We start from the raw sequence: 15,013 nt of genomic DNA on the forward strand, positions 1-15,013 counted from the left end.
CAAATGGGATGAAGCTGTCAAAGCTATGGTTTTTCAAATTTAAATTTTATAAATCTTTTATTTTCTGATGCTTACTTGGAAGTCCTTGTGAATGCAAATATAGTAATAATTATTTTGTGATTGTGGTGCTTCAATTCATGGAAAACACTCTTTTTAAATGTTAGGCTCAGACAGAAAATTGGACACATCCTGCTGCTGTTATATATACTCTGCAACAGTCCTAGATTCAGTCATGAGTTTTCTTTTTAAAATAAATGTGTTCAGGAAGTGATGTTACTAGACTAGCTTGTATAACATTTATTTCAAAATCTTTGTAATAGGGACTGGACTGCATAAGGATTATTGAGAATCTGGCCAAAGTGCTCAGAAAGCATCCAGGTATGGAGTTTTAAATGTGAATATATGGCTAGGAAATCTATTGTGAACTGTTTAAATGCATGTGTTAAAGGTAACCCTTATTTTTGTATGTGTCTTATAGGTCTACGGAACATTTTGCCTATTACAACAGCTAAAGTGCCCATTGTAAAATTTGTCCACATGAGGACTGGTTTGGAGGGAGACATTAGTTTGTACAACACTCTGGTAAGAGGTTTTTTATTATTAAATGTTTTCTTGTACTGTGTACACATTTTTTAGTATTAGTATTATATTTTTAGTATTGTATACATTTTTCAGAAAAGGGGTCCTAGCTTCAAAGGCAGATTATTTCATATTTTAAGTGCTTGATTGAAATAAAGCTGAGAAATACCTTTTATATTTTGTTCAAATACAGGCTCTCCATAACACAAGACTGCTTGCTGCTTATGCTGCTCTTGATCCGAGAGTGAAATACCTGTGCTACACCATGAAGGTTTTTTCAAAGGTCAGAGTTGTGGACTAAGGTGTATTTTATTCAACGCTGTTATTAATACAGCTTAGTTTGGGGGGGAAGAAACCAAGCTTGTCATTTAGCAATCTTTAATGCACATTGATCAGAATCTTGAAAAACTTGTGATCCCAACAACTCAAAGTAAACTATACACACGCTGCTAATATGAAGTGTTGTAGTAGCTAATCCATCACATTTACCAATCAAATCTAATTGATGACTCAGACAGGTGTTCCTCGTCATTAGCATCAGGTGTTCCTCTCTACACATCCATGAAGCTAAAAGCCCACTTTTCTTACTGCAGAATACAGATCTATCAGGATTAACTGTAAGCTTAAAACAAAATGGCTAAAATTTCAGTAGAAGATTGCCATAGAATTGTGTTTCTGCATAAAGAAGGAAAAACATTGAGTGAAATAGCTCGCATCACTCGATTTTCAAGGTGTGGTATCTGAAGCATAATCAACAAGTACAGAGAAACATCATCTGTAATTCTGTAATTGACAAACCCAGGACTGGAAGACTCAAAAAGCTGTCTAACAAGGATGAGCAATACTTGAAGATAATATCCTTAAGAAATAGAAAGAATACAAGCGTTGAGTTGACAACAGAACTGGCAGAAGGCTCAGGTGTCATTGTCCATACATTAACAGTACAAAGGTCACTTTTGAAATCGGGACTTAAAGGATGTGTTGTAGTAAGAAAACAATACTGTGACAGGCTGGCTGAGTCGTCTGACGTCAGGCCAGAAGCAGGAAGGACACCAGGGACTGCAGTTAAGTGCAGTAAGAAAGACGCGGCTGGCCGACCGTTTTTATTAACAAATAACAAAAAGAAATAAAATATTTTAACAAAAAGAAACTTGCTCACAAAGCAAAAACAAATATGTAAACAAAACAAGTCTCGAACACAAAATAATAAATAAACAAACCATACAGGTCAGGCTGGGCTGTAGCCTTCACTGTTCCTGTATCTTTTTAATTTATGTTTTTCTGTCTCGCTGCTCGCTCTCTCCTCTCTAACACCCACCACGAGCTGGAGAGCTGCAGGCTTTTTATATTCAGGTGACCATCTCCTGATTAGCAACAAAATTAATCACTTAATTAATTCTGGAGATGGCCACCTTCTGCACGAGTTTACTAAAATACTGTGTGGATGGGGCTTCCCATCCACGCTACTAAATAATAACAAACAAATGGCTACGCCGTCACATCTATAAACAAAACAATAACTAAATATACGGCGCTCACCGACATCTATACATTTAATAAATACCATAATAATAGTAATAATAATAATAATAATAATAATAATAATAATAATCAAATACAAAACAACACAGGCGGAGGGGGACCCCGTTCTAAAAATAAATAAACAAAACAATGTACAGGGCACCTCGCCCTGTTACAAAGACTAAAAGGCTAAAATATGCACAAGAACACAGAATTTGGACTATGGAACAATGGTCAAAGGTGCTTTGGACAGACGAGTCAGTGCAGTTATTTGGATCTAATTGAAGACAGTATGTGAGTCAACGAACAACTGAAACTTATGAAGAGCCTTGCTTGAAGCCTGCAGTTAAGCATGGAGGAGGTTCAATTCAAGTTTGGGGTGCATATCCTCAAGTGGTGTTGGAAAATTGCTGAAAATTTATGGTATATTGACTGCAGCAAGGTACAAACAAATTTTAATCCACCATGCTATCCCCAGTGGTGGAAGACTTATTGGTCCAAACTTCACCTTGCAGCAAGATAATGATCCAAAACACTCAGCTGGAATAATTAAAACTTATTTGCAAAAGAAAGGAAGCTGGAGTCCTTCAACGCATGGAATGGCCCCCTCAAAGCCCAGATCTCTATATCACTGAAGCTGTATGGAACTATTTGTACAAAGAAAAATAAAAAAGAATCACAGCAACTTAGATGATCTTTGGAAGGTCTTGGAAGAAGTGTGGAACACTATTCAAATAATTTTGTTATAAACTCTTGTGGAAAGTGTCCAGAGAAGAATTTCAATGGTTTTGAAGGAAAAGGGTGGACATACTCGCCATTAGTTTATATCAAGGTATATTGTGTATACATGTGGTTATTTGAATAAGATTTTTTTTTTCATAAAGGTGTATTTGCATTTAACACAAAGTTTTAGTTTCCTTATGCATCAGAGTAGAAAAATGCAAAATGTCTTTTGCACAGCAGTGTGTGTGTATATATATATATATATATATATATATATATATAGTGAAAGACTTGCACCTCTCACGTTCGTTGCCCCTTTAAAACACAAATGCAATTTTTAATAAACACAAAAACAAAAATAAACAAAACAAACACCTAGCTCTTCTTTGAGCAATAACTAAAATAAAACAGGAACCTAAACTGAAAACAGGACAGCTAAGCTGTTTACCTGCATCAAAAACAAACAAACAAAACAGCACACACACAAAAAGGATTCACTCTGCCTTTTTCTTTTTCAAATTACGGCTGTACCCACACACCAGCACAGTCGGGCCTCTGCCCTCTTCAGCAGCCGCCCTGAGTAAACTGACTGCTCTCCACCTGGCTCCAATTTTCAATAGCAGCCAGGTGCAGGTAATGATTAACAATAAAACAATTAACAAAAACAATTAAACAATTAAACAAAACAAAACCAAAATGTGCCTTACGCACATGTTTTCCTATAGGGAGGAATTAACCCCCTCCCTGCTGTCTCACAATATATATATATATATATATATATATATATATATATATATATATATATATATTAAAACATAAATGTTGTACTTGTTTCTTTTTTACAGGTGTGTGATATTGGAGATGCTTCGAGGGGCAGTTTGTCCTCTTATGCTTACACGCTAATGGTGCTCTACTTTCTGCAACAGAGAAAACAGCCAGTCATCCCAGTGCTTCAAGAGGTATTACTTCATGCACAATTTAGATTTGTTAACCATTTAACTATGGTAAACAATTTAACATTGGTCACTTACAAGGGATTATGTTTTGGCACCCTATAATGATTGAAGTTATGTTTGGTTAGACGCATCAGCAGGTATTTTTTTTTTTTTTTAATACGTTGACACATTTTGTCTTTATATACATGGTGCTTCCTCGCTATAAGGCTCTTGATTATAATGCGCCTCGGATATAACGCTCCTACGGCATGTCCCCCAATTCCCTATACTAGTGATTCATGCAATATTTCTACAGTAAATACAGTACCGGTGTTCAAACTGTAAACAACTTCTCAGTATAACTTGCATTTCTGTCTCTCCCTTTTGATACAGTATCTGAACTGAAGAAAAGCTGTGCTGGCACTTTATAACACAGACATCTTATTCAGCATTCGTTTTATAACTAAATAAATATTAGGCCTAATACGTGGTCATCTTTCCTGATGGATTTACTTTTTTGCTGCGAGAGGAGCTGCAGCTTTCTCCGGGAGATGAGACACTTCAGCCCCGCTCCGGCAGCCGAACCTGGGACGAGCCCATTCCCTCTTCCCCTCTCCCGACCCGCTCTCCTTCTCGCACTTGGTTTGCTTGTCTGTCACTTCGAACTGAACTCCCGACCGCTTTTTAGCCAGGCTATTTATAGTTTAAAAACTGCTCATTAAAATGATCCACGAGTGGGGGAATTTTACCCTTTTTTTTTTTTTGTAAAAAATACAGCGTTGATTACATGGTGCTTTATGCATGGTTAATTCACAGAAAGTTACATTTTTGCTTCACTATACGTGCATTATAGAGAGGGAGTTATTTTATTTTGTATTTTTAGTCAGATGTGTGTTGTGTCCTTTTATTTCTAATGATTTTATCCCCCTTGTCTTTTCACTTTATGTGAAAAATAAAATCAAAATAGGTACATTAGGTATGATAATAATGACACATCTTCAGCAACTAATGCCTCTACTAAGCGTGATTTAGTATTATTCAGTTGAACTAATTTAGAAAAAAGCATAACCTAAGTGAACACAGGTTTTGCATTTCTGTGAGAATCTACGTCATTTTGCCGGCAAAACATGATTTCATTATTTTGTATTGTGAATTGTTATTGCCAGACAGTGATCATGGATGTAAGTAAACTACCATCTCGTTAGTTATTTTATACATTGACTGCTGAGTTGGTAAATCTACACAGTTACTGGTTAATCTATAGATTTACCGATTTTACACATCAACTGTAACATATATATATATATACACTACCGTTCAAAAGTTTGGGGTCACTTAGAAATTTCCTTGTTTTCCATGAAAACATACATGAAATGAGTTTGAATAGGAAATATAGCAAAATGAATAGGAAATATAGTCATTGACAAGGTTAGAAATAATAATTTTTAATTGAAATAATAATTATGTCCTTCAAACTTTGCTTTCGTCAAAGAATCCTCCATTTGCAGCAATTACAGCCTTGCAGACCTTTGGCATTCTAGTTGTCAATTTGTTGAGGTAATCTGAAAAGATTTCACCCCATGCTTCCTGAAGCACCTCCCACAAATTGGATTGGCTTGATGGGCACTTCTTACGTACCATACGGTCAAGCTGCTCCCACAACAGCTCAATAGGGTTGAGATCTGGTGACTGTGCTGGCCACTCCATTATAGACAGAATACCAGCTGACTGCTTCTTCCCTAAATAGTTCTTGCATAGTTTGGAGCTGTGCTTTGGGTCATTGTCCTGTTGTAGGAGGAAATTGGCTCCAATCAAGCGCCGTCCACAGGGTATGGCATGGCGTTGCAAAATGGAGTGATAGCCTTCCTTCTTCAAGATCCCTTTTACCCTGTACAAATCTCCCACTTTACCACCACCAAAGCACCCCCAGACCATCACATTGCCTCCACCATGCTTGACAGATGGCGTCAAGCACTCCTCCAGCATCTTTTCATTTGGTCTGCGTCTCACGAATGTTCTTCTTTGTGATCCGAACACCTCAAACTTAGATTCGTCTGTCCATAACACATTTTTCCAATCTTCCTCTGTCCAGTGTCTGTGTTCTTTTGCCCATCTTAATCTTTTCTTTTTATTGGCCAGTCTGAGATATGGCTTTTTCTTTGCAACTCTGCCTAGAAGGCCAGCATCCCGGAGTCGCCTCTTCACTGTTGACGCTGAGACTGGTGTTTTGCGGGTACTATTTAATGAAGCTGCCAGTTGAGGACCTGTGAGGCGTCTGTTTCTCAAACTAGACACTCTAATGTATTTGTCCTCTTGCTCAGTTGTGCACCGGGGCCTCCCACTCCTCTTTCTATTCTGGTTACAGCCAGTTTGCGCTGTTCTGTGAAGGGAGTAGTACACAGCGTTGTACGAGATCTTCAGTTTCTTGGCAATTTCTCGCATGGAATAGCCTTCATTTCTCAGAACAAGAATAGACTGACGAGTTTCAGAAGAAAGTTCTTTGTTTCTGGTCATTTTGAGCCTGTAATCGAACCCACAATTGCTGATGCTCCAGATACTCAACTAGTGTAAAGAAGGCCAGTTTTATTGCTTCTTTAATCAGCACAACAGTTTTCAGCTGTGCTAACATAATTGCAAAAGGGTTTTCTAATGATCAATTAGCCTTTTAAAATGATAAACTTGGAATAGCAAACACAACGTGTCATTGCAACACAGGACTGATGGTTGCTGATAATGGGCCTCTGTACGCCTATGTAGATATTCCATTACAAATCAGCCGTTTCCAGCTACAATAGTCATTTACAACATTAACAATGTCTACACTGTATTTCTGATCAATTTGATGTTATTTTAATGGACAAAAAATTTGCTTTTCTTTCGAAAACAAGGAAATTTCTAAGTGACCCCAAACTTTTGAACGGTAGTGTATATATATATATATATATATATATATATAAATTTCTGGCACAGTAGGGGAGAGATGAAGAAAATGTAGTCCTGGCGAGTGGAGGGACTACATTCCCCAGAAGGCCACATGGCTGGAAAGCCTATAATTTGTTAATTGTGTATTCAGTGTTAATTATTTTTCTTAAAAATATTTCCCAACATAAAACCAATGTCACCTTACAGTAATTGATTTTGAGTTTCAGTGTTTTAAAATAAAATATCAAACAGAACGAAATTTCAATGTACCATTTGTAATTCAGTAATATGAGAGAATTGGTCAGGGGTCTGAATACTTTTGCAAGGCACTGTGTATGTGTGTGTGTATATATATATATATATATATATATATATATATATATATATATATATATATAATGTGTGTGTGTTTTTTTGTTTTGTTTTTTAAGATTTACGATGGTCCAGAAAAACCTGAGAAGGTTGTTGATGGTTGGAATGTGTACTTCTTTGATGATCTTTCAAACCTGGTAGGTTCAGGGTTTATGACATTTCATTGTTTTTTAGGGACCCCTGTCATTATCTCCTGTTAGTTCAGCTTGCTTTTGTGTGGGGCGAGGGTTTCCAGTGTAAACAATGCAAGGCCGGATGGCAAAAGCTACTGTAAGTGGCTATGGATAAAAAGCATTTCAGAATGCCACCACCTAGCATATTAAATAAAAACATGACATTCTAATTCCCTTAACCATTTTCTTATCGCAAGAGAGTTGAACTGAGAGGAGAGAATGACTACAATTGAATGGAGTGCTGCATGCAGGTGAATGCATTGTTCAATTACCAGTGCATTTGTAAATTAACTAATTTATTATTATTTTTTTATAAATTTAGTCGTCGCCAATTTTTTTTACCCCGGTTTTCTCCCAAATTTAGTATGCCCAATTATTATTATCTGTATCCTCGGCTCACCGCTCGCAACCCCCCTGCCGACTCGGGAAACGGCGGCTGGAACACGCGTCCTCCGAAACGTGCTCTTGCCAAGCCGTCATTTTTTGCACTGCGGATCCACAGCGATGCCACCAGACCTATAGTGCCGGAGGACAACACAGATCTGGCGGCTCCACTGCAGAACCACAGGCACCCTATCGGCCACAGGGGTTGCTGATGCGCGGTGAGCCGTGGATTCCCCTGCCGACCTAAGTCCTCCCTACCTGGGCAGCGCTCGGACAATTGTGTGCCGCCCCCTAGGAACTCCAGGTCACGGTCGGCAATGACATAGCCTGGATTCGAACCTGCGATCTCCAGGCTGTAGAGCACACCCTGCACTCCGCGCGGAGTGTCTTTACTGGATGCGTCACTCGGGAGCCCCACATAAATGAACTAATTTAAGCAAAACATACAAATTACATTTTGCATTAGGAAGTATGTTGAACTTCTTTCGGTGCAGTGTAGTTAAAATACCTAAAATTGGCTAGCTTTATATTAATTAATCAATAGTAATCATTTATTAATAGTTCAATTAGCAGCATTAACCATTTTGTTTTGATTATTGTAATATGCAGCCAAACAGGTGGCCCCAGTTTGGAAACAATACTGAATCAGTGGGAGAGCTGTGGCTGGGAATGCTTCAGTTCTACACTGAGGAGTTTGACTTCAAAGAGCACGTCATTAGTATCAGGAGAAAGAAACTGCTCACGACCTTCAAGAAACAGTGGACATCAAAGTACATTGTTATCGAAGGTAGGGTTTAAAGGAAAATGTGTGCTGGTGCAATTTGTGTTGTGTTTTGTGTAGGCAGGTTAAGATGTTTCAGCAGATACAGAGTCTAGGCTTTATTTTAAGGCAAATGCATAAGAAATTGATTTGATCTGTTATGGAAAAAAATGTGTTTTCAGGTTGACTGGTGAAGAAGAAAAAAAAAAAAAAAAATATATATATATATATATATATATATATATATATATATATATAGTATTTTTAATTGTATGCTTAGTTTTAATACAGAACTGAAATGCATTCACTGTAGTTTGATTAACTTCGAAAATGGAATGCACTGTTTAGGTTCTCAACCATAACCTTATCAATGCATATTCACTGAATTGTAACTTTTATTACAGATCCCTTTGACTTGAACCACAATCTTGGAGCAGGATTGTCCAGAAAGAGTAAGGATTTTGACATTTTTATTTGTATATACCGTAGTTTCATTAGTGTAATGCACACTTATTTACATATTATTGAGGCTCTTAAAGAGTGGTGCGCGGAATTTGAACGTGCAGCAAACACAGGAGTGCACATGTTACACACATAATTCCATGCCCTTGTGTATGTTGCAGAGCACAGCTGAGGTGAAAGCAGGAGAAGACACCACTAATAACTAATAATATTGAAACATACAGGCTTCCTGAAAAGCGTGCAAGAGCTGTCAGTAATTGAACTCTGTATTTAATCAATGCAACCCTATAAGAATTTGTGCAACCAATGAAATGGAATAAACAAATGTATTTTTGTGCAATGTTTTCTTTTTGCTAATAATAATATCATATTACCGGATTCTGACGAGTCAACGCCCCGGTTTGAACAATCACACGCTAGGGCAGCCTCTACCCGTTCCTAGTATGGGTACAAGTGGGGCGTGTTCCAGGCGTGGTGCTTGTTGCGTGGTTTTGAACCCATGACACACCCTATTCTACTCTAAAGCTATATTTGGCAGCCATTTCAGTGTGCCATGTAAAAATTGATTCAGTCTCCCCAGGAGCTAATTTCCTGGCAGGACAATTTTTGAAAGGCACCTGGTGGCTTAGGCCACCGGTGAAGGATTTAGTTCCTCATTCGAGATTTAAATGTAGTGCTCAATGCACTGACAAAACCTCCATTTGAGCCTATGCATTCAGCTGAACTCAAATTTGTGTCTTTCAAGGCAGCTTTTTTGCTTGCTATCACCTCCGCTAAGCGGGTGAGTGAAATGCAGGCACTCTCAGTTTCGAAAGCTTGTCTAATTTTTTCAGAAGCCAGAACATGGGTTACCCTTCGTACTAACCCTGCTTTTTTGCCGAAGACCATCTAGGCTTTCCACACCAGTTGGTGGAATTGAAGGCTTTCCATCCCTCTCCTTTCCAATCTGACAGGGAGGGCCAGCACCATACGCTTTGACCAGTGTATTCACAAAACAGTATTAGTGTGTTCAGCAAGTTAATAGGCGAGTCATTTATTAGGTTGTGTCAGAGCCATTCAAAAATAAAAACAATGTTGTGATCTGCAATAAATACACCTATGTTTAATTTAATTATAATTGTTATTATATACTGTTATTTTAACGTTTCAAAGTTATTGCGGTGTCAGTGAATTGAAGAAAGAAAAAAAAAAGTACCAAATTAAATCTGTCCGTTTGCTCTCAGACAAATGTGAACAAGCAAATTGATACATTGTTACAAACTCAACAGACCAGACTGAGTCCATTTGAAACAGACCCAGTGTGAATGCAGCCTAATATATATATATATATATATATATATATATATATATATATATATATATATATATTATACAGACGTGCCCAAATTTGTTGGTACCCCTCCACAAAAAACGAAGAATGCACAATTTTCTCTGAAATAACTTGAAACTGACAAAAGTAATTGGCATCCACCATTATTTATTCCATATTTAATAGAAATCAGACTTTGCTTTTGATTTTTTATTCAACATAATATTGTAAATAAGAAAACAAATGAAAATGGCATGGACAAAAATGATGGGACCGCTAACCTAATATTTTGTTGCACAACCTTTAAAGGCAATCACTGGAGCCCACTTTCGCTCAAAAAGCGACGGATGGTGCAATTTTCCTCTTGCGGTCACGCCCAAGGAGGTTGGCTACAGTCCCATGGACCTTAAACTTCTTAATAATATTTGCAACTGTTGTCACAGGAACATCAAGCTGCTTGGAGATGGTCTTGTAGCCTTTACCTTTACCATGCTTGTCTATTATTTTCTTTCTGATCTCCTCAGACAACTCTCTCCTTTGCTTTCTCTGGTCCATGTTCAGTGTGGTGCACACAATGATACCAAACAGCACAGTGACTACTTTTCTCCATTTAAATAGGCTGAATGACTGATTACAAGATTGGAGACATGTGTGATACTAATTAAAGAAACTAATTAGTTTGAAATATCACTATAATCCAATTATTTATTATCTTTTCTAAGGGGTACCAACAAATGTGTCCAGGCCATTTTAGAATATCTTTGTAGAATAAGCAATAATTCATCTCTTTTCACAGCTTCTTTGCTTTATTCTATGACATACCAAAGGCATGCAAGTATACATGATAAAATAGCTTTTAATTTCATCACTTTTCAGGAGGAATGAAGCATTATTTCAATGAGCTGTAAGGGTACCAACAAATTTGAGCACGTCTGTATATATATATATATGGATGCAAGTCAGTTATGATCAGTTCAGTTTATCAACTCTTGAGCTGCCAGCTTAATGCTGAGACTGCCAGTGGTTTTTCATTGTACAAAAATGCCAGTTTAAGTTTGGTTTTATCTTTTGTCGTGTCATTTGGTTTGGTATTTTTTTGAAAATTAAGGTTTGGGGTTGGGAAATTCATAACTGTTACATCCCTAATTTATATGTGTTTATCTATATTATAGTGACAAATTTTATCATGAAAGCTTTCATCAATGGCCGAAGAGTCTTTGGTACACCAGTCAAAGTCTTTCCAAGCGAATACCCTACAAAAATGGTATGTATCAGACCATCCTTTCTTTCTAAGCTTTCATTTAAATTTCAAGTGCTTGCACCATGAGTATTTACCATTTTCAGTGCTGATTTTATGGCTCCATTTTGAGAAAATTATAAATAATATTTTTCACTACTTTTAAACCCCACCCCCAAACACAATTAACAAAACCAACTTTTCGGTTGGTCTTGTTGAATTGCAGCCTGGAACTTTATCAGTCCTCTGTGGCAGTGATCCCTGATGTTAACAACAAACATTTAATTGTTTTTTTTCATAAGATTACATGTTGTCAAAGTTGAAAATCTGCTCCAAATGCACAATTTAATGCACAGTTTGAGTGTAGCAAACGGTGGAGTGATTCCTTCATCAGCCCAGTTGAGAAATGACTACTTATCTAAAGTTGCCGAGTATCACAAGCAGGAGATTATGGAATTGGTAAAACAGTCAGGTTGAGTCAACTGATGCATAAGATCAGTATGGGTTACACATCGTATTTGTTTTGCAAGACCTAAATGGTGAACGTGCACCTGACGTAGAACTGAAAGCTGTCCTTGCAGATACACTTTACCTACAGGCTGTTAATTACAACACCGTTTCACAAGCTATTGTAAAGTGCTTGAATAAATTTGACGTGGATTTTGATGATGTCAGTGCATTTATCTCTATTTTTGGTGTTTAAAAAAAAAAAAACTCATGACCTACTATTCAACCCTTTGTACCTCAGTGATATGTAATGCTTGTTTTCAGGAATATTTCTTTGACCCCGAAGTGCTGACAGAGGGTGAACTGGCCCCAAATGATAGATGCTGTCGAATCTGTGGAAAGATTGGACACTTTATGAAAGACTGTCCTTTGCGCAGGAAGTATGTATTTTCAGAGCTGCATAATTTAAGTGATGCAACCACACCTTTTCACCCAGTGATGAATTCTTTCTCCTGTGGAAATGCTATATGTGTTTATATGAACTGATTTTTGACAGATTCTAACAGTGTAATCCTATCAAAAGCTAGAAAGGATGTTTACATCTACCTAGTAAAAATTATTTCTATGTTCAATAATTCAGAAAGATTAAGCACTGTATATTTTAATATCACTATTTCACCACTAGATGCCTCCACAACACTTATATATCCACAGGCCATACTGCATATGTTGTTGATAGGCGTCACTGTGAGATTTAAAACCATTATATTTCATAATTTTTTTAATTTAAAAGCTGGGGAAATTTCAATCTTGTCAACAGATTAAGAAAGAGCGATTGGGGGTATGATGATGCTAGGTATCAAAGGCGAAGCCTTGAAGACCGAGACATGTCAAACATGGGGAGCCCATCTCAGAAAATGAGGCAGGAGCATCTGACCTATGAGACGGGGAGGGACAGGACTCCTCGGCAGAGGGCTGAGAAGTGGAGTAAGCAGGAGGACCGCGAGTTGAGAGACAAGCGCTGCTTCATCTGTGGATCTGAAGGCCACATTAAAAAGGAATGCCCTCAGTACAAGGGTTCTGCAGGTACCTTCTTTCAGCAGAATGTTCAGGGGATTACAGTATAAGTTTCATTGTATTCTAACCCGTAGCCAGCCGGCAATCCTTCATATAAAGAAATACTGGATACACAACAGCGATCATAATAAGCAGGTGGCAGTGTTGCTCCAAGAGCGCCTGCATCAGAAAGTTACCCCGACTGCAGCTTTCTCCTATGGAAAGCTTAGTCTTGATTCTTATTGAGAATTGTATTTCTATAGCTCAAACTCATGCACAGTTTTTGGTAATGCAGCCCAATGTCCAGGATGAGTGGCACATTGACGTGTGTGTTGTAATTGTTTGGAAAGAAACTGATGGATGTTTTCAAACTAAATGACTTGCCGTTTGAAAGTCAAAATGCTGTGTACTTAGACTGAATGCATGTGGAATGCAGGTTCACCGTTGAATAGGGGTCTGATTGCTGGAGGTCCACATCTGGGAAGTCCTAATTTGCATATAAAGCAGGGTTATAAAAGCAACACAGCCTGCCAATATATAGTACCTGTGGAGATGGTTATACAGTACATCATGACAAAATGTTTGAATAGTTGTTAAAGCACAAAAATATGGTCCCTTGAAGACTGATCTAATGTAGATAGAGTGTTTAAATGTATAGTGTCTATAAAACTGAGCAATTGTGATCATGAAATTTAATACATTGTTTGCTATTTGTAAAGTTCTCCCTATGGCACCAGTGCGGTAATTTGAGAGAACTGACCATAAAAAGGTTTTACTGGTGTTCATTTCATTTTCAATATCTTTGTAAAAATGATATTGATAATCTGGCATTTTCACTAGTGACTAGAGCAGGGGTGTCAAACTCCAGTCATCGAGGGCCTCGGGGTCTTCTGGTTTTCATTTCAACTTAAGCTGTCAATTAACATAATTGCTCTAATTATTTGTTCAATTGGATATATATATTTATATATATATATATATATATATATATATATATATATATATATATATATTGCAGTTGATGATTTAAAAAAAAAAGCACTTGATTCAAGGTACACTACCTATAAAACATTTTGAGGCTTGGAGGTGTTACATTTGTCCATTTTAATCAAATAATTAGACCAATCAAGTAAGTGAGAGCTCAGGTGGAACGAAAGCCAGAAGACACTGCGGCCCTCCAGGAACGGAGTTTGACACCGCTGGACTGTAGGGTTTTAAATGTACTGGTAGGTAATTGTGTACATATACAGGTATATGACTGATTTAATTGTATGCCTTTTTCTAATTACAGGTGTTTCTAAACCTGGCAGTGTTTCATTTTCTACATCACCATCTGCTCCAAGTAATTTAAAGAATTCCAAAACGAATCAGGTAACTACTGTAATAGTCTTTAATTGCATTATTGGTCCAGTATGTGTCATGAATTGAGCTAAAAAATGAATAAAGCAAAAATTCAAATATGCCATGTTGTACAAATGCAACATATTCTCTGGGTAAAACTCTTGGGGTCTGATTCAAACTGCACTGAATACACTGGCAAATTGTGGTCCGATTACATATCTAAACTGTGGAACCCCTGGTTGTTACCTGCACTACTGTAGGGAAGACGAGGAAGAATTGTAAGCTGCACTAATTCTGTTTTTTTTTTGTTTGTTTGTTTGTTGTTTTTTTGGGTCACAAACAAATGCAGAAAGCTGACAAGCTGTCTGGCACTGCAGTACATCACCCACTGTGCTTTAGTGCAGTTATTAGCTCTTTCTTCTAACTCATTTCATTGGAATTTACATGTCAGTTTTTACAAATGGTGATAGATTTGTGGGATCAACTTGATTAATGATTGGGTCCCCATATTAATATGTTCTTATTTTGTATCTTCAGGGTACATCTCTGCAGAAGCAAAAAGTGTTCTTAAGCCCTCAGACAGGTTTGGAGTCTTTATTTATTTTTTTATTTTTATTTTTTCATTGCATGTTGGATATTGCTTTTATTTGTAGACTTTCTTATTAATCCATTTTTTATTTGCATGATGGATACTGGTTTTATTTGTAGACTTTTTCTTTTGCTTTTGCGAAACACAATTTTGGGGTATATAAACCTAATTTGTGCCTGTTTCAGGATTAAAATTTAGGATTC

At 37.2% G+C, this 15,013-nt stretch overlaps 1 protein-coding gene across 3 annotated transcripts in view; it reads left to right on the forward strand.

Annotated features, from left to right (window-relative positions):
- Positions 1–15,013, forward strand: part of LOC117409270 (terminal uridylyltransferase 7-like) — a 47,516-nt gene that overhangs the window by 31,545 nt on the left and 958 nt on the right. For all 3 annotated transcript variants that reach the window (XM_034905239.2, XM_058995939.1, XM_034015049.3), the window contains exons 17-28: positions 321–378; positions 479–582; positions 773–862; positions 3,669–3,782; positions 7,112–7,189; positions 8,219–8,396; positions 8,774–8,821; positions 11,313–11,404; positions 12,149–12,264; positions 12,645–12,910; positions 14,172–14,251; positions 14,759–14,804. In XM_034905239.2, coding sequence (XP_034761130.2) covers positions 321–378; positions 479–582; positions 773–862; positions 3,669–3,782; positions 7,112–7,189; positions 8,219–8,396; positions 8,774–8,821; positions 11,313–11,404; positions 12,149–12,264; positions 12,645–12,910; positions 14,172–14,251; positions 14,759–14,804 — 1,270 coding nt within the window. The remainder of the gene's footprint in view (positions 1–320; positions 379–478; positions 583–772; positions 863–3,668; positions 3,783–7,111; positions 7,190–8,218; positions 8,397–8,773; positions 8,822–11,312; positions 11,405–12,148; positions 12,265–12,644; positions 12,911–14,171; positions 14,252–14,758; positions 14,805–15,013) is intronic.

The sequence above is a fragment of the Acipenser ruthenus genome, chromosome 2 (assembly GCF_902713425.1).
Source record: "Acipenser ruthenus chromosome 2, fAciRut3.2 maternal haplotype, whole genome shotgun sequence".
NCBI classification, from domain to species: Eukaryota; Metazoa; Chordata; class Actinopteri; order Acipenseriformes; family Acipenseridae; genus Acipenser; species Acipenser ruthenus.